We start from the raw sequence: 14060 nt of genomic DNA on the forward strand, positions 1-14060 counted from the left end.
TACAGCCTCGAAACGGCAGGGCCGTGCCCCATACCGGGGCCCCATAGCCGCTCAACGCCCGTCATCACCGCCCGGTGGCGGCAAACCTCCGTCAGTGCTTCAGAGCCCCGGCACTGACACACTGAACAGGGACTGTCAAAGGGCTGACACTGCCTCTCCAGGGTCAGTATGCACGAATTAGACAGGTATCACTGTACATACAACCACCACACAGAATTAATTACTTCCAAATCATCACCTTTTTTTTTTAACAGCATCTTTATCAAGAAAGTAAATAGCCAGCAAATTATCCTTGCAAGAACAGAAGTATGCCACTGTGGGCTTTATTTTAACTTTTTTCCAGCTCACTGGCTTTATTTTAACTTTTTTCCAGCTGTCACTGCAACCCAAATGTAAATGAAGTCTTAAATAGAGCCCTCTGTCAAACCTGAGCTGGTTTTGGTTGGCAGATTTCAATATTCATCCTTTTCCAAGACAGAGAAATTAAATGCTCAGAGCTCTACACGTACCTCCTTTCACTCTAATTCCAGAGTTGATTAAACACAAGATTACTCCATACCCTAACACAGCGTCCCCCACATTTCTAAGACATGCAAATTATCTATAACTTTTTCTGCAAAATCATAGTTAGTCCATGTGATTTGCCTATTCACCTACTTCAAGTTTGGCTTCTATTCTAACTCAGGACCTACAATGTTTCTCTTCTGTGTTCCAACTTGGTTGCTCTATAATGGAGCAGCTTCTCCTCCACCAGCAGCAGCAACCACCCTTTCCCCCACCATCATACATCTCTCAGCTACTGAAAAATAACTGATCAGTCAGAAAACAGTCAAAAATTCACACCATGAAAGAAAATTCAGCGTCTCAGAATGTGCCACTTAAGTCAGTATCCTGGCAAGCAAATGAGATCAACGCAACAGTGTCAGCTTCTAAAAGCATACATAAACTGAGCTATTGAGTTGATGTAGAAGTCCCCCGAGCTGACATTTAAGGACTTTTTTTGGTCACTGTGACAAAAGAATAATCACAAGAACAGGTAAGGCATGACTGATCCCATCAGCTTATGCTGGCTGTCACAGTACGTACTGCAAGACAAACCTTTACAATGCAGGAACAAGTACAACCACCTACAATCCACACAGCAGAAACTAGGTACTCTCACTCAACCTAAGACTACAGCCTCACTAGTCTGTGTGTGGAGAATCCTGGATTTACATGTAAAGTTACCATCTGCATTATTGTTGACTGGGTATTTGCGAAACACTGCTCTCTACTTCCAGATAATACTCGCTGTTACTTCCTTACAGGTCACTTGCATCATGCAGGCATACATAGTCTCAGTGGGTTTTCACTTTAGAGCTGGGCCTGCCCAGCTCTTCATGGAAATCTTTCTTCTAAACGTTTACCAATTCACGTGTAGGTGTTTGAAGGCATCTTCTTACAAACTCAACTTTCATCCCAGACAAAGTTGCAGGATGCAGGAACTGTATCTCAGCTGTAAAAGCATCTTTCATTGAATACAATTAGACACTAGGCATAGCAGACTACTCGATTCCTTCCCCTGGGGAGCAGCATCAGCCATGTCAGGGGCGGTCAGTGTCAAACCTTCTGCTTAGTATTTATTGATGCCAAAGATTCGAACGCCATGCAACTGTGGCAGCTTGGGGATGAGCACGGTCAGGAGGGAGGTCGTGTTGAGAATAAAGTGTGTTGAATCATACTTTGTGTAGAAACTCGCCAGGAAGTACCTGTGGTAGAAAAGGGAGCAAACTTAGCTGATGACACCCTTTTCTGAAAAACAAACAAACAAAATTAAGTAGAAGAAAGTGCTTTAGTAATCAGTACTAATTTACTGGTTAATTGCCTTTCTATTCCTATACTCAGTATCTCACCAGGGGCTCTAGAATATCCACAGCACAATTATGGACCTCTTCTTCCTACCCTTCTCACAGCAGTGAAAAGCAACTCCCAGGTGGTGTCTTCCTCCAGCACTTCTTCCCACCCCTCAAGCTGGAATCTGACTTCTACAGCTACAAGCCTCATTTATGATATGGGTTTTAAGCACTTACACCAAAATCATTGCAGTTCTGCTACCCTACCAAGCTGAGCGAGGAAACATTTGACATTTTTCAGTGCAAAAATCTGTTATACTGAGCACATCTGTGATAGGTATGACTTTAAAATGATACTGTGATCTGGTGGATGTTTCCAGAACTATTTTTAAGCTAGTCCACAACCTGTTCAACTGCAAGAATAAGAAAATGTGCCTCAGCAAATCAAATTCACTACCAACTTCTTTACACTTTGAGCTAATAATTCCATCTCGCTCTTTGCAAAAACTAGTCACAGAAATAAGGCTATCACATTGTTGGGGTACGCTGATTCAGCTACTTATGCATTATTACTGCACAAAGAGAACCATACACAAGTGTTACAAATACAAAAACAACTTCCTAAACATGATGCAGGATCTTCCCCCCTGCCTCCCCACCATGCAAGTGGACAACTTCCTTCAAGGAAAAGCAGAAAGACTTTTTAAAGTTGGATACTAAATAGGTGGTGTTACACACCATGCCTTTGTCAACAGAGACAGGCAGGGTAGCATTTCTCATCTATTTACACAACTAATTTAAACACAAGGCAATCTGTACAAAGCAGAACTGACATGCAAAATCCTGGACCCTACTCAGTGAAGGCTGCCATACTCCCTAGTACTCACAAGTCACTAAAGTGTTAATAAATGCTGTCACTTGCCAAAGGAGTGAACTGGAGTGTCAAAAGCTGCAGGAAGAAAGACTGTTGGTAACCTGTAAACATGTGCTCCCTATCCCTGTGATGCAGAAACACACAAACAAGTGGGGGGAAAAAAAATGCTTTTACAATGTAAATTGCAACCCATTTGCAGCTTTTGAAACCATGATTTTATAATTCAGTTAATCCAGAATACAGTTTTGAACTCACAGAATTATAGGAGAGATTGTGAAGAATTTTCTTGAAGATGTAAATTGTACTCCATAATCCAGTTGTTCCCAGTGTGTTAGTAGCCTAGCTTTCCCCTGATCCGGTGTTTCAAAAGGAGTTCCCTTTACTGCATGCAAAAACACATACATTCCCTGGGGAAAATGAAAAGGGAACACAGTGGCACTTTTAGCTATGGGTTTTGTTTTTTTTAGTAATTTCTACATTGTTCAATGCATTGTAAAAACAGAGTAAAAGCAGCCTGGTCTCAGCATTCTCAAAAGCTGCTGGTCTGTAATGACAAATTATCACAGAGGAGGGAAGAGAGAAGATGTGATTTGCCCCAGATTGTGCAGTCAGTGGCACAGTCAGAATTAAAGCCAAAGTCTGTGTGACATCCAATCCACTGCCTTGTCTTTGACATGAGATGACAAAAAAATTGCATGAAATAAAGACAATTTTAACCAGTACTGCCACAAGCTCAGGGCTGCTGCAGTGTATTACCACTTACCTAACACAGTGTTAACTGAGTAAGGAGGTAGAGTCTGCACAAGGCAAAATCTAGCTACGAATAATGCCAACATTACAAGAATTTTAAAGCTTTCTTAGCCTCACACCAGCTTCAAACACTTGTAAGCTGACTACCAGCAAGCTGTTAAGTCTTATCTGTCCATCTCTTTGCTGCTTCTTCTTTACCACATTGGACTTCACTTGTGATTGTTTCTCTCTGATGGGAACATGCCATGCGTGCCCTGTTCCAAGAGATCAATGTGGGCCTACTGATTTCAGACAGGGGAATCTATCCTCTTCCAGATTTAATAAACATTTGTTTCCTATCAAAGCAGGCACATCAACTCCAAGCAAGAGTCTCTATCAGAAAGTATCAAAGACTTCCTTGTCTTTCTTTCAGGTCCTTTCTTATGCACATACAGAAATCATTATAGAAAGCTTTATATATATATATATATATATACATATATATATATATATATATATAAAAAAAGAAGTTTCTTTTGAATTCATATAAATGAAGTGAAATCTGAGCAAGTCACTTCAAATTATTTTCCCTTTTTCTATTTTGGACCCGCCTGCAGTTAACCTAAGAAAATTCATTAATTTGCTTAATGATGTTTGCAGCATCTCATTTTTAATACCTAAACCAAGAAGGCACTTTTAGAACAGACCCATATGCTTACTTGATATTTTGTTTTGCACTGGTAGTTGCAGAAAGGAGCACCAGAAATGCTTTCAACATCAGCTAAGAGTTTTCCAGTAGTGGAAATCCAAGATTTTGTTGTTTGCCAAACCATTCAAAGATTTGTTTCCCAAAAAGTACAATTTAAATACTGAAATACGCAAAAGTGCAGTTTATACTTATCTTCTAGGGTTCCACTAGTACTTGCCAGTGCATGCTCTCATCCCTGTTGTCATTATAGCTACTTGTTATGATGAATTCGGTAAGGCATTTGGGAAATATTTAGTAATATTCGTCTCTGCCAAGCATCACCTTCCCAAGACAGGTATGTCTGATGCTGACAACAATACCGTACACAATGCTCTACTGATGCTTACAATTAGTTTTAAATGTATCTACAAAAATAAAAAGCTTGAATAAAAATCATTTTATTTTTCACAGGATTCAAGAGGATACTATTCCACCTCAGCCTTTAAAGTGAATGATCATCTTCCTAAATACAGAAGAAGCTATCATTTTGTTAAGGCTTCTTTGCTGTTAATCTTAGAAAGCTGTATTAGCAAACCTCAAGTATGACATAAAATGCTGGATTATGCCCCTCTTTTCATACATCACTTGTCCTCCCCAAAACAGCCAGCTCATTTGTGGATAAGCCAAGCAGAGATGGGATTTCATTATCCATACAACTTGGCTATTTTTCTCCTGCCACTAAAAATAAGTATGCACGAACAACTTCTCAAACTCTGTTACAAGAGAGGGTACTTACCAGGTTGTGAATCACATTTGTTAAAGTCCAGGCGACAGGCACACTAAAGAAAGGAATGCTGAGCAAGACAATGTGCAGCAGGCCAACTCCGAGGGCATACGTCAGCCACATTCCACGACTGTTCATCACCCGTGTGTTTGGATTTACCTCGCTGTGGGCAACGCCTACATTCATTTTTACCCTATAGAACAAATCTGTCTGAAGACTGAGATTACTGTTATAGACAGTACTTAACATGTACAGGTTTCAGATTGGATAATGGCTGTTTTACATCAGCAGGTGTAGCAGCAAAACAGTGCATAAGCCAAGATGTACCTCAAAATCTTCAAAGTATTGTTTATAGAGAAGTTATAACAAAAAGGGCTGTTAGGAACAGTTTGTTTAAAAAAAGCCCAAACAAATAAACCCCACAATCTTGCTACAGAAGGGACATTTCAAAAAGAATAGCAAGCTGTGCTCGTTACCTAAAGTTGCAAACCTTTAAGAAATCCAGCTTTGTAACTCTTGCCCTCTAAATTCTTCTCTCCATCCACAACGATATCTGCAGTCCTTACCCACCTCTCATATCAATTTTCCTCCTGTTTCTTGCTCACATAATGGCTAGTGAAGAATTCTGTGTATATCAACTGCCCTGCCACCTACTGCTATAAAGAACAAGGGCTGATTGATGCTTTTCTTGCAGAAGAGTGCAGATTTCCTCCTCTCCCCACCTGCTAGTTTTCAGACAGGCATTTCCATCTTTCAAATCTGGATGAAATCAGCCAATGGGTTTTCTAAGTGATAGCCATACACAGAGATATAACGAACAATTTCATAACACTGATTTCACCAGGAGATAGACAACTTACAGTGAATAACACTGTATTAAAATCTGTACTGATAATTATAAAAAAAAAAATGCATATTTCATACTCACGTGATCTGTGAGACTATTTATATTGTTATGGGCCTGGGATGGAGACTTTTTAACTTCCTTCTAAGTCAATCTACTAAGCACTGGCTAAACAACAAAAATAGCTTGCTTTTGATAAGTTTGTTTCTTACACTGGCTCAGTGCCACAAAGTGCTGGTAGTACAGCAGTATTTTGCAATATTAACTGTGGACTGTAAAAATAGATGTGATGAACCTGAAAATGAACCGTGACAGTGCTGACTTTAATCAATACTTAATCGCAAAGTATTTCAAGCCGTGCACTCACAGGGAACACATTACCTGAGATGTGTGAAGTGAGGTTGTTCCTCCCTCCCTAGGATACCCCTAGGATACAGCACCGCCGCTGCGCGAGTACCTGTACCTGCACACACACTTTCACGTTACCTTCCACCTTGCCCTAACTTTCCTCTTACTTAACCACACGGACCCGCCGCCAGACCCGTGCTGTCCCTCACAGCGGCACGGAAAAAGCAAGACCCCTCGCCTCCCCGCACAGACACCTCCCTTCCGGCCACGCACCGGGCGGACTCCCCGCAACCCATCCGCCCGCCGCCTCAGCCCACCGGGCCCGGCTGCAGCCGCCGAGCGCCCCGGGGCCTGCTCGTAAGCACAAGTAGCGACCCTGCCTATCTTCCCGCCCTCCGCCTCTCGACCGCAGCCCCACCTTTCCGGGCACCCCCGGGCCGCGCTCTGACCGCAGCCACCGAGGAGCAAGAACGGAACGCTAGCCGCGGGCCGCAGGTAGAACCCGCCGGCGGCCCCGTGGGCAGGGCTGCCGCGGAGGGGAGGGGCCCGGCCAACCGTCCGCACCGCCCATCGGGTGGTGGCGTGCGTCGGCGGCAGCAGCGGCGGCAGCAGCGGCTAGCAGGGAGTGGGGCGGCACGGTGCGGCGGTAGCGCAGCCGCGGAGCCTGCTGGGGGGCGGGCGCCTGGGAAAGGCTGAAGGGCGTGGGGCTGCTGCCTTCCCTAGGGTCTTGGTTGGGCGAGGACACTTTTTGCCTCTGGCAGCTGGCTTCACCTTAGCGGGAACCGCTGCCGCCCAGGGACGGGCTAGGGCCTAGGGTTAGGCCTGGGCCTGGCTGGGTGCGGCGTCCCGCTCCCCTCTGCGTGCGGGACTAGGCCCCGTGAGGACCGAAGTCGCCACGCCGGGCTCTCCCCTCAACTCCCTTCATCTCCCCTCATCTCGTCGCTGGGCGGCGATGTGAGCTTAGTCCCCCGTGCTTTTTGTAATGAAAAGCGGAACCGGGAACAGGGGACTGTTGGTGTGGTTTTAGGTAAACTCAAGTGTGACCGCCGCGGGTTTTATCTGCACCTTTTGTCCCTTTCGTTTCCACCGAGCCGGTGGACTCCTGAGGAAGGTGGCTGTGGGAGGGGGGGTTGGGGAGTTGCCCTACAAATCTGTGAGGCTGCGACTGTGAAGTTTATGGAGGTTTCGGCTGCAGTTTTATCTGCTGTTGTGTAGTATTATAGCTGTCCAGAGAGCCCCTGTTGCAGGGGTGTCTCACGTTGCTTAGAGGGGTAAACGGATTGCATTCAGTTATGATGGTCAAGGACAGAAACCACTGCCTTCCCAACGAGCACAGATTATAGTATGTCTGCCTAGTGAGGAGTTATAATAGTAACATGGCTTGAGCTGAAATATGTATCTTTAATATTAGCTATAAGGCAGAAGTTCTTCCCTGCGAGGGTGCTGAGGTGCTGGCACAGGGTGCCCAGAGAAGCTGTGGCTGCCCCATCCCTGGCAGTGTTCAAGGCCAGGCTGGACACAGAGCAATCTGCTCTAGTGAAAGGTGTCCCTTTGGAACTGGATGAGCTTTAAGGCCTCTTCTAACTCAAACCATTCTGTGTTCTTTTAGCTGAAAGTAATCAAGGGTTGGATGTATTTACATAGGTAGCAAGTACCAGCAGGTGCCCCTGAAATGTGGCCAGCATGGCTTTGTCCTCCCTTTGCCATCCAGTGAACAGTCGGTGCAGGACCCTGCGTGGGGTGTTTCGGGTCCAGGGGAGGGGAGGGCAGTCCAGGAGCTGGTTTCTTTCCCAAACCATCTGCATCAGTAACACCTCATAGACAGTTAATGTTTCTGTCTTAACACCCTCCATTGTCTTAGTGTCTTTTGATCCAGCTCCGATCTGGTACTTGTCATTACTAAATCATGAAGCACTTGACATGGGAGCCCTGTATAATGTGTGACTGTGTGGGGAAACCTGCCTCACTGAACGTGTGTACATGATTTAATATTGGTCTGTGTTCAGTAGCCCTATTCTGTGCTCCTTTTCCAGTTTGTTTGCTGGAACAAATGATTTGTCAGATGTTTTTACCACATGAAAGGCAAACTCCCTTTGGAATATAAATAACAAGTATAAAGAGAAAATATCTTTGTAGTTCTTAAAAAACTTTAACGCTGCTTCCTCTTCAAAACACTGTACCATTTTTTTGCCAGGTAACCATGTTTTTGCTTTTGTCTTTTATGTTTAAAGAGTGGCAGCCCTTAGAAGGACATCAAGGCAGAGAGAAGTGTCCTGTAATTGTTGTATCAGCTGCATACACCCTGCAGGATAGTGGTGCTCTGGGGAGTTGGTTGCAGGCCCCCACTGTAACCTGATTGTATTGGGAGGAAATCTGGGTTTGTTCCATTCCTCCACACATGCTCATATCCTTGGGATGGGTGCTGAGTGCGCTATGCTGTCCAGCAGATAGCTTGGACTGAATGAATGGGAAAGCCAGGACTGCTGGGGTTCTTTACCCCTTAATGTAAATAACACAACCTAGTAAAGAGCAGTGCTGTGGAGAGAAGAAACCCAGATCTGAAGTGTTTTTGGGGTGCAAAGAGCTGTCTTAGCAATGCTGTTTATCCCCTGTTCGTCACACACACGAAGAACTGTGGTTGAGTTCTTTGTGTCAGTCTAGAAAGGTTACCAATGATTTTTCTTGTGTCTACTTGGGTACTTAAACAGAAATGCATGCAAAAATTTGCAGATCCATGTACAATCTTTTCATAGTAGAGTATCTGTGTAATAATGCAGGAATTTTACGAACCTTTGGAAGTGTTTTCAATGGTAAAAAACAGGTATTTCCACTGGCTTTTGATACAAGGCATCTTCAAGTAAAAGATACAGAGGCACAGAAATACACTGACTTGTCTCGGGATGCAGAGTAAGTCATATCAGAAAGGCAAGGTTATAATTCAGAAGGTTTTTTTGTTCCTTTTTTCATATTGCTAGTAGATCTCATTGCCACTGAATATGACTTCTGTATCAGCATCACTGTGCTTCCTTCCTGCTTCTTTCCCAACTCTAAAATGGTTACCTTCAGGTCATATTTCTTCCGTGATTTTTTATATACGGGGAATTTTATTTATCAGTGCTGAAATCAGACCTGGTGCTGGGTAAATATCCTAGCTGAAGACATTTCTTACTAGCACTTTGCTTACCATCTGGTCTGTCTACTTTTGGAATTGCAGGATCCCAGCCATGTTACAGTAGTTTAGCAGAGATGAGTACATAAGCGAGAGATAATACACTGTTTTGCTCAGTATTTCTCTGAATTCTTAGAAGTTTTTCATTAGAAGTTTACTTAAAATAGTGGTTTTTAGTCTAGACCTGTGTTCTGTTTCTTCTACAAGTCAAACTTTTATTGGCTGCTTCTGCTGCTGCTGCTGTATATTAAAAATTGTACTCTTCAGCTGTTTACGCTTCACCCACATTTAAAAGATGCTGTGAAACAATTAATTAGAAGTGTGTATTTGTAATGTGGCTCATATTTTCTTACCTTTGTACACAGTGTCTCTCAATCTTATTCCACGATGAAACAGCTTTCAGCAGAGACAGTTCGTCTACTCTCAAGTTCTCAGGTGATTACATCAGTTGTCAGCGTGGTGAAGGAGCTGATAGAAAATTCCTTGGATGCTGGTGCCACAAATATTGATATTAAACTGGTAAGTCCCCTTTCTTTCTCTAACAAAGAATTGAATGTAAAAATAAGAGGCAAGGGAAGTTGTTCCACTGCAAATGTATTTTTTAGGCTATGAAGGTTTGGGGAATGGAAGGGTATTAATAGTATTTATACATATATATTTTAATCTCAACTACAAATGGTCCAAACCCAGTTTCCGTTAATGTTTTTGAGGCCCCATCGAAACGGTAAGGCATATTTGTACTCCTGAGTATATCTTGGGGTAAACCCAGAAACTTCTTTAGTATTTCTTTTTCTACTTGCAAATTACCTTTCCTGACTAATAGTTTGTTCTAAAAGGTGTTGGGCTTAAGTTTCACTGCTAGATTGATATGTTCAATGCTCACTACAAAATATTGTCAGGAAGATGAAAATGGAAACAATAGAAAATGTTGATGGCCATGTTACATATTGTTATAATATAAATTACCACATGGTGAACTCTGGCTACTGCTAACGCCTTAATTTTACAAGATGTTAAAAAAAGTTGGCATATTACTCAAGGATAATTTGGGGTGGGGGGTGGAGGGGGAATATTGCTTGTAATAAAGAACTTGTGCTTTTTTTCCCCAGATTGGATTAAATGGCAAACTGATTAGTTACTCTTGCTGTCATGAGTATTTCTGGTTTTGCGGTGTTTTGTCAACAGCTGCTTAGTATGAGCATCTCCTGCTTTGTAAGAAAGTGTGTTGTTACAATCTGTATAAATGGATGTATCCAGAATTGCATCCAGTTTCCTTTCCTGCAAATAACAGTGAATGTATAAGCTATTCTTGAATTAAGTGTTAGACAAACGCTCTTAATTAGGAGGGAAATCAATTTTCTGCTTGTTTCTCTGTCCATGTCACTGCTTTCTTTTCTGAATGAGTCTCAAGTGCTTTCCATCTGAGTCTCCTGCAGATGTTAAAGAACATGCTTATTTGTCCTTTGCCTTAAGTGAGTTGAAGGAACTTCTGTGATCTATGATGACCTCTATCATCTCAATATGTAGGCTGAATAGTATCTTGTTTCATGAGTAACTCCAAAGTGAGCAGTTTGTGCACAGTTCTGGGGATATTAGAGTCAGATCCTGTAAGCTGATCAGTAGCTGCAGAAAGTCAACAGAAGGTTTTAGAGCCTTCAAAAATTGTTACAACAAACCTTGTCTCTTTTACGGGAGTGCCAGTAGAAAGCCATGCAGATAGTGGGGGAAAAAGCCCTCTAGTTGCTGTGGGTTTCATGCTGCAATAACCAGTTGTTTTCATCATGAGAAGTCCCAAACCAATTAAAAGGAGTATTTTCAACCATTTCTAGTGCATGAGTCATTTCCACTACTCTTAGATTCTTTGTCAGTCCAGGCTAATCCAAATCACTGTATTTCTAGACCAAACAAACCTGGCTTTACAGAGGTTGTCAGTTTTCAGGGAGTAAACAAGATTTGCTGATCGTTCTTCTGTGGGTTCTAGGCGAGAAGAAGAAACCTGTGCTTTGCACAACTATAGAACAGTAATATTGAAAAATAGTGGATTTTTTTTTTTTCTGGGACTTTTAGTAATAATATTTTTATATCAAAGTGCCATTTTAATTGCATGAAATTTAAATAAAGTCAACCACAAAATGACACCCACTCAGTGACCACCTAACTCTGGATTAGTTCAAAAGCATCAGGGAGAATGGAAACTTTGAAATTTAATTTTACAGCTTGATCTTTTTTTTTTTTTTTTTTTTTCCTGAAACTTGCAGAATATTTTCATTGTTTTAACCTCTTCTAGGTGGGTTAGGAAGGCTAGCTGATTTGTGCAAACTGATTCCATTTGTCTGAACAAAGACAGGAATAGCTTTTTTGGAGACAGACAAGAGTTAGCCTGCAGGTGGAATGGTTCTCAGGTAGAAACCATGGAATAATATGTTGTGGTGGGAAGCTTTGGCTAGTGCTTTATTTTTGTTAACTTGTTTGACCAAACTGCAATAGGTGATGTTACTGAGCATCTTTGCACTGTGTATCAATCAGCTTTTACACAATGCTGGGAAAACATCAGCTTGGGTTGTAGTTTTAGATATGTGAGATGTATTATGTTTAGCTGAGTTGTGACGGCTTTAGGTTCTGTTTTGCTTACCAGTGGGAGGATTGTTTTTCACCTGGAGGTAGCTTTAGCATCATTCATTAATGTGGAAAGTGAAAGGTACACACTTTTTTATTTTGTATCAATTAAATATATATATAGTTTTATGCCTCCCTTAGATAACTGTGATGTTTCCTGATGCAGATCATGTTTGCACACAGGTGATGTCTTTAGATAACTTCCTTTTGGTTTTGTGTTATTTTTTTACTTCAAGAAATAACCCTGGGAGCGCACTATATTTTTTCATAACTGTTTTCAGTATATGTCCAAATGGGTCAACAAGGTTAGTTGTGTTTAATCAGTCAGCTTTCTGTGAGCAGCCATCATGTGTTCTGCACAGCATCAGTGGTGGTAGCCACTCATGCAAGATATTTTTTCTAAGCAAAACCAGTCTTAGGGTTGTCTGGATGTATTACGCACTACAGCACATTTTTCTGTATGTCGCATCATAATCTTTCAAAGAGCTAGGCATGCTTCTGTGAAAGAAGTTTAGTGATCCTGCAGCTCTAATTACTTTCTCTTTCTGGCCTGTGGTTCTTTCGGGTGTGATTTACACGTGTAAGTTATAATACAGCTGGAAGGAAGCATTTGTTTGCTGCATCTTTTTGAGATGTTATAGAACCTGGATTCCATCTTCCATTTAGCTCTCCTCATTATCTGGCTTTTCAGAGGTTGGCCCTATTTATGCTGGTACTTATGAAATGACTCATTTAAATTAGAGTTCAGGAAAATATGTATTACATATATGTAAAGGTAAATCACAAAGACTGAACTTTGCTTCCTCAAAAGCTGTTTTTAAAACAGCCTCTAGGAACCTTTACTTCTTTCTGTAATGTATTATACCTCTTCACAAGTTTTTGTTTATGCCCCCATTAGAATTTCAGCTTCTGTATACTGAGACATGATAGAGAGACCAGAAAACTGCTGAAGTCACATAAATCAACACTGAAATTCAAAACAGTTACGAGGGCCCACTGGTGGATGTGGGTCTGTTTGTGGTGATTTAAAAACAAAAAAGGTACCAAGTAGGTAAGAGAGGTGAAAAGAGGTCAAAAAGTCCTAAGCTTTCTGGCTATAGATCTCTTTCTGAGCTTAGGGTTTGCAGATATCATCGGAGTATTTTATTTTTTTTTTATTACTCAATTTCTGTTTTGATTTTAGTGTATGTATATTAGTGTGGTGTTTCCAAACTGTAGGGTATGAATGGCATGGATTAGAGAAACCATAAAAAGGGGAAGTTCAGGTTAGATATAAGGAAGATGTTCTTTACTGTGAGGGTGGTAAAAGAAGTGGTAAATGCTCCATCCCTGGCAGTGTTCAAGGCCAGGCTGGCCAGAACCTTGGGCAGCGTGGTCTGGTGTTAGATATCCCTGCCTATGGCAGGGGATTGGAACTAGGTGATCTTAAGGTCCTTTCCAACCCTAACTATTATATGATTCCATGGTCAAAACACATAGTAGGTTGGTTTTTAACATTTATTTATTCATTCACTCATTTATTTATTTTTAAGCTGAGACATTTAACAGTTGCTCAGTTTCTACAAATAAAGCAAGCTAGAAGCTGTAACCTTAACTGCTTCAGACTTGTCTTTCTACTCATTCAGTTGTTCTAATGCTCAGTTATGCTTTGTTCTTTTTCTAGGAGAATTATGGGTTTAACAAAATAGAAGTAAGAGACAATGGCAATGGAATCAAGGTTGCTGATGTTCCAGTTATGGCAATTAAACACTACACCTCAAAAATAAGCTCTTCTGAGGATCTTGAAAGATTGACAACATACGGTTTCCGTGGGGAAGCTTTGGGATCAATTTGCAGTATATCAGAGGTAAGCAGTTGCTATAAATGTGTTGAGTCTCTTGTTAAATGATTAATTTTTTGTGTGTGTGTGATTGTTAAAATATCTGTGCAAAGACTTTAAATTTGTTCCAGCAGCCTGTCAGTGGTATGTTTTATGAATAGTTTGGCTTGTGTATGCTGTATTTTCCCTGCTCATGGAAGTCGTGTCATACAGTTAAGAAGCAGTATGCATTTCTTGTTGGTGTCAGTCCTGCCTTTCTGTCATACTCCAGCACTCCATTTATTCTCCTCAATCCGAAAATGCTGGAGATAGTTTTCTTAGTGTTTTTCAGGGTAGAGATAATGATTCCTTATATAT

At 41.6% G+C, this 14060-nt stretch overlaps 2 protein-coding genes across 9 annotated transcripts in view; one reads left to right on the plus strand and one right to left on the minus strand.

Moving 5' to 3' along the window:
* Positions 1 to 927: 927 nt before the first annotated feature.
* Positions 928 to 6155, minus strand: ORMDL1 (ORMDL sphingolipid biosynthesis regulator 1). Of its 2 annotated transcripts, XM_061376498.1 has the most exons (4): positions 6133 to 6155; positions 4920 to 5113; positions 2962 to 3113; positions 928 to 1748 (listed from the first exon to the last, which is right to left on the minus strand). In XM_061376498.1, exons 2-4 carry the CDS (start codon positions 5091 to 5093, stop codon positions 1613 to 1615), a joined length of 462 nt encoding a protein of 153 aa, XP_061232482.1. In that variant the 5' UTR covers positions 5094 to 5113; positions 6133 to 6155; the 3' UTR covers positions 928 to 1612. The 2 variants fall into 2 exon arrangements, with proteins under 2 accessions (XP_061232482.1, XP_061232476.1); XM_061376492.1 differs by lacking the exon at positions 6133 to 6155 and having other exon boundaries at positions 4920 to 6027.
* A 327-nt stretch (positions 6156 to 6482) lies between these two features.
* Positions 6483 to 14060, plus strand: part of PMS1 (PMS1 homolog 1, mismatch repair system component) — a 46322-nt gene continuing 38744 nt past the window's right edge. For 2 of the 7 annotated variants that reach the window (XM_061376209.1, XM_061376246.1), the window contains exons 1-3: positions 8768 to 9006; positions 9634 to 9787; positions 13548 to 13730. In XM_061376209.1, coding sequence (XP_061232193.1) covers positions 8810 to 9006; positions 9634 to 9787; positions 13548 to 13730 — 534 coding nt within the window. In that variant the 5' untranslated portion in view covers positions 8768 to 8809. Of the gene's footprint in view, positions 6595 to 7105; positions 7127 to 8765; positions 9007 to 9633; positions 9788 to 12782; positions 12936 to 13547; positions 13731 to 14060 lie in introns of those variants that run through there. The other 5 variants (XM_061376227.1, XM_061376237.1, XR_009728915.1 and 2 more) reach the window with 5 other exon arrangements.

The sequence above is a fragment of the Neopsephotus bourkii genome, unplaced genomic scaffold (genome assembly GCF_033783945.1).
Source record: "Neopsephotus bourkii isolate Nb327-2 ecotype Australia unplaced genomic scaffold, CSIRO-AGI_Nbou_v1 NB_196, whole genome shotgun sequence".
NCBI lineage: Eukaryota > Metazoa > Chordata > Aves > Psittaciformes > Psittacidae > Neopsephotus > Neopsephotus bourkii.

Coding starts and splice junctions, on each gene's coding strand:
- ORMDL1 (XM_061376492.1), bottom strand. CDS start 5,156: ATGTTAAGTACTGTCTATAACAGTAATCTCAGTCTTCAGACAGATTTG. Junction 3,114..4,919: donor CAAATGTGATTCACAACCTG/GTAAGTACCCTC, acceptor CATTTTCCCCAG/GGAATGTATGTGTTTTTGCA. Junction 1,749..2,961: donor ACAATCTCTCCTATAATTCT/GTGAGTTCAAAA, acceptor TTTCTACCACAG/GTACTTCCTGGCGAGTTTCT.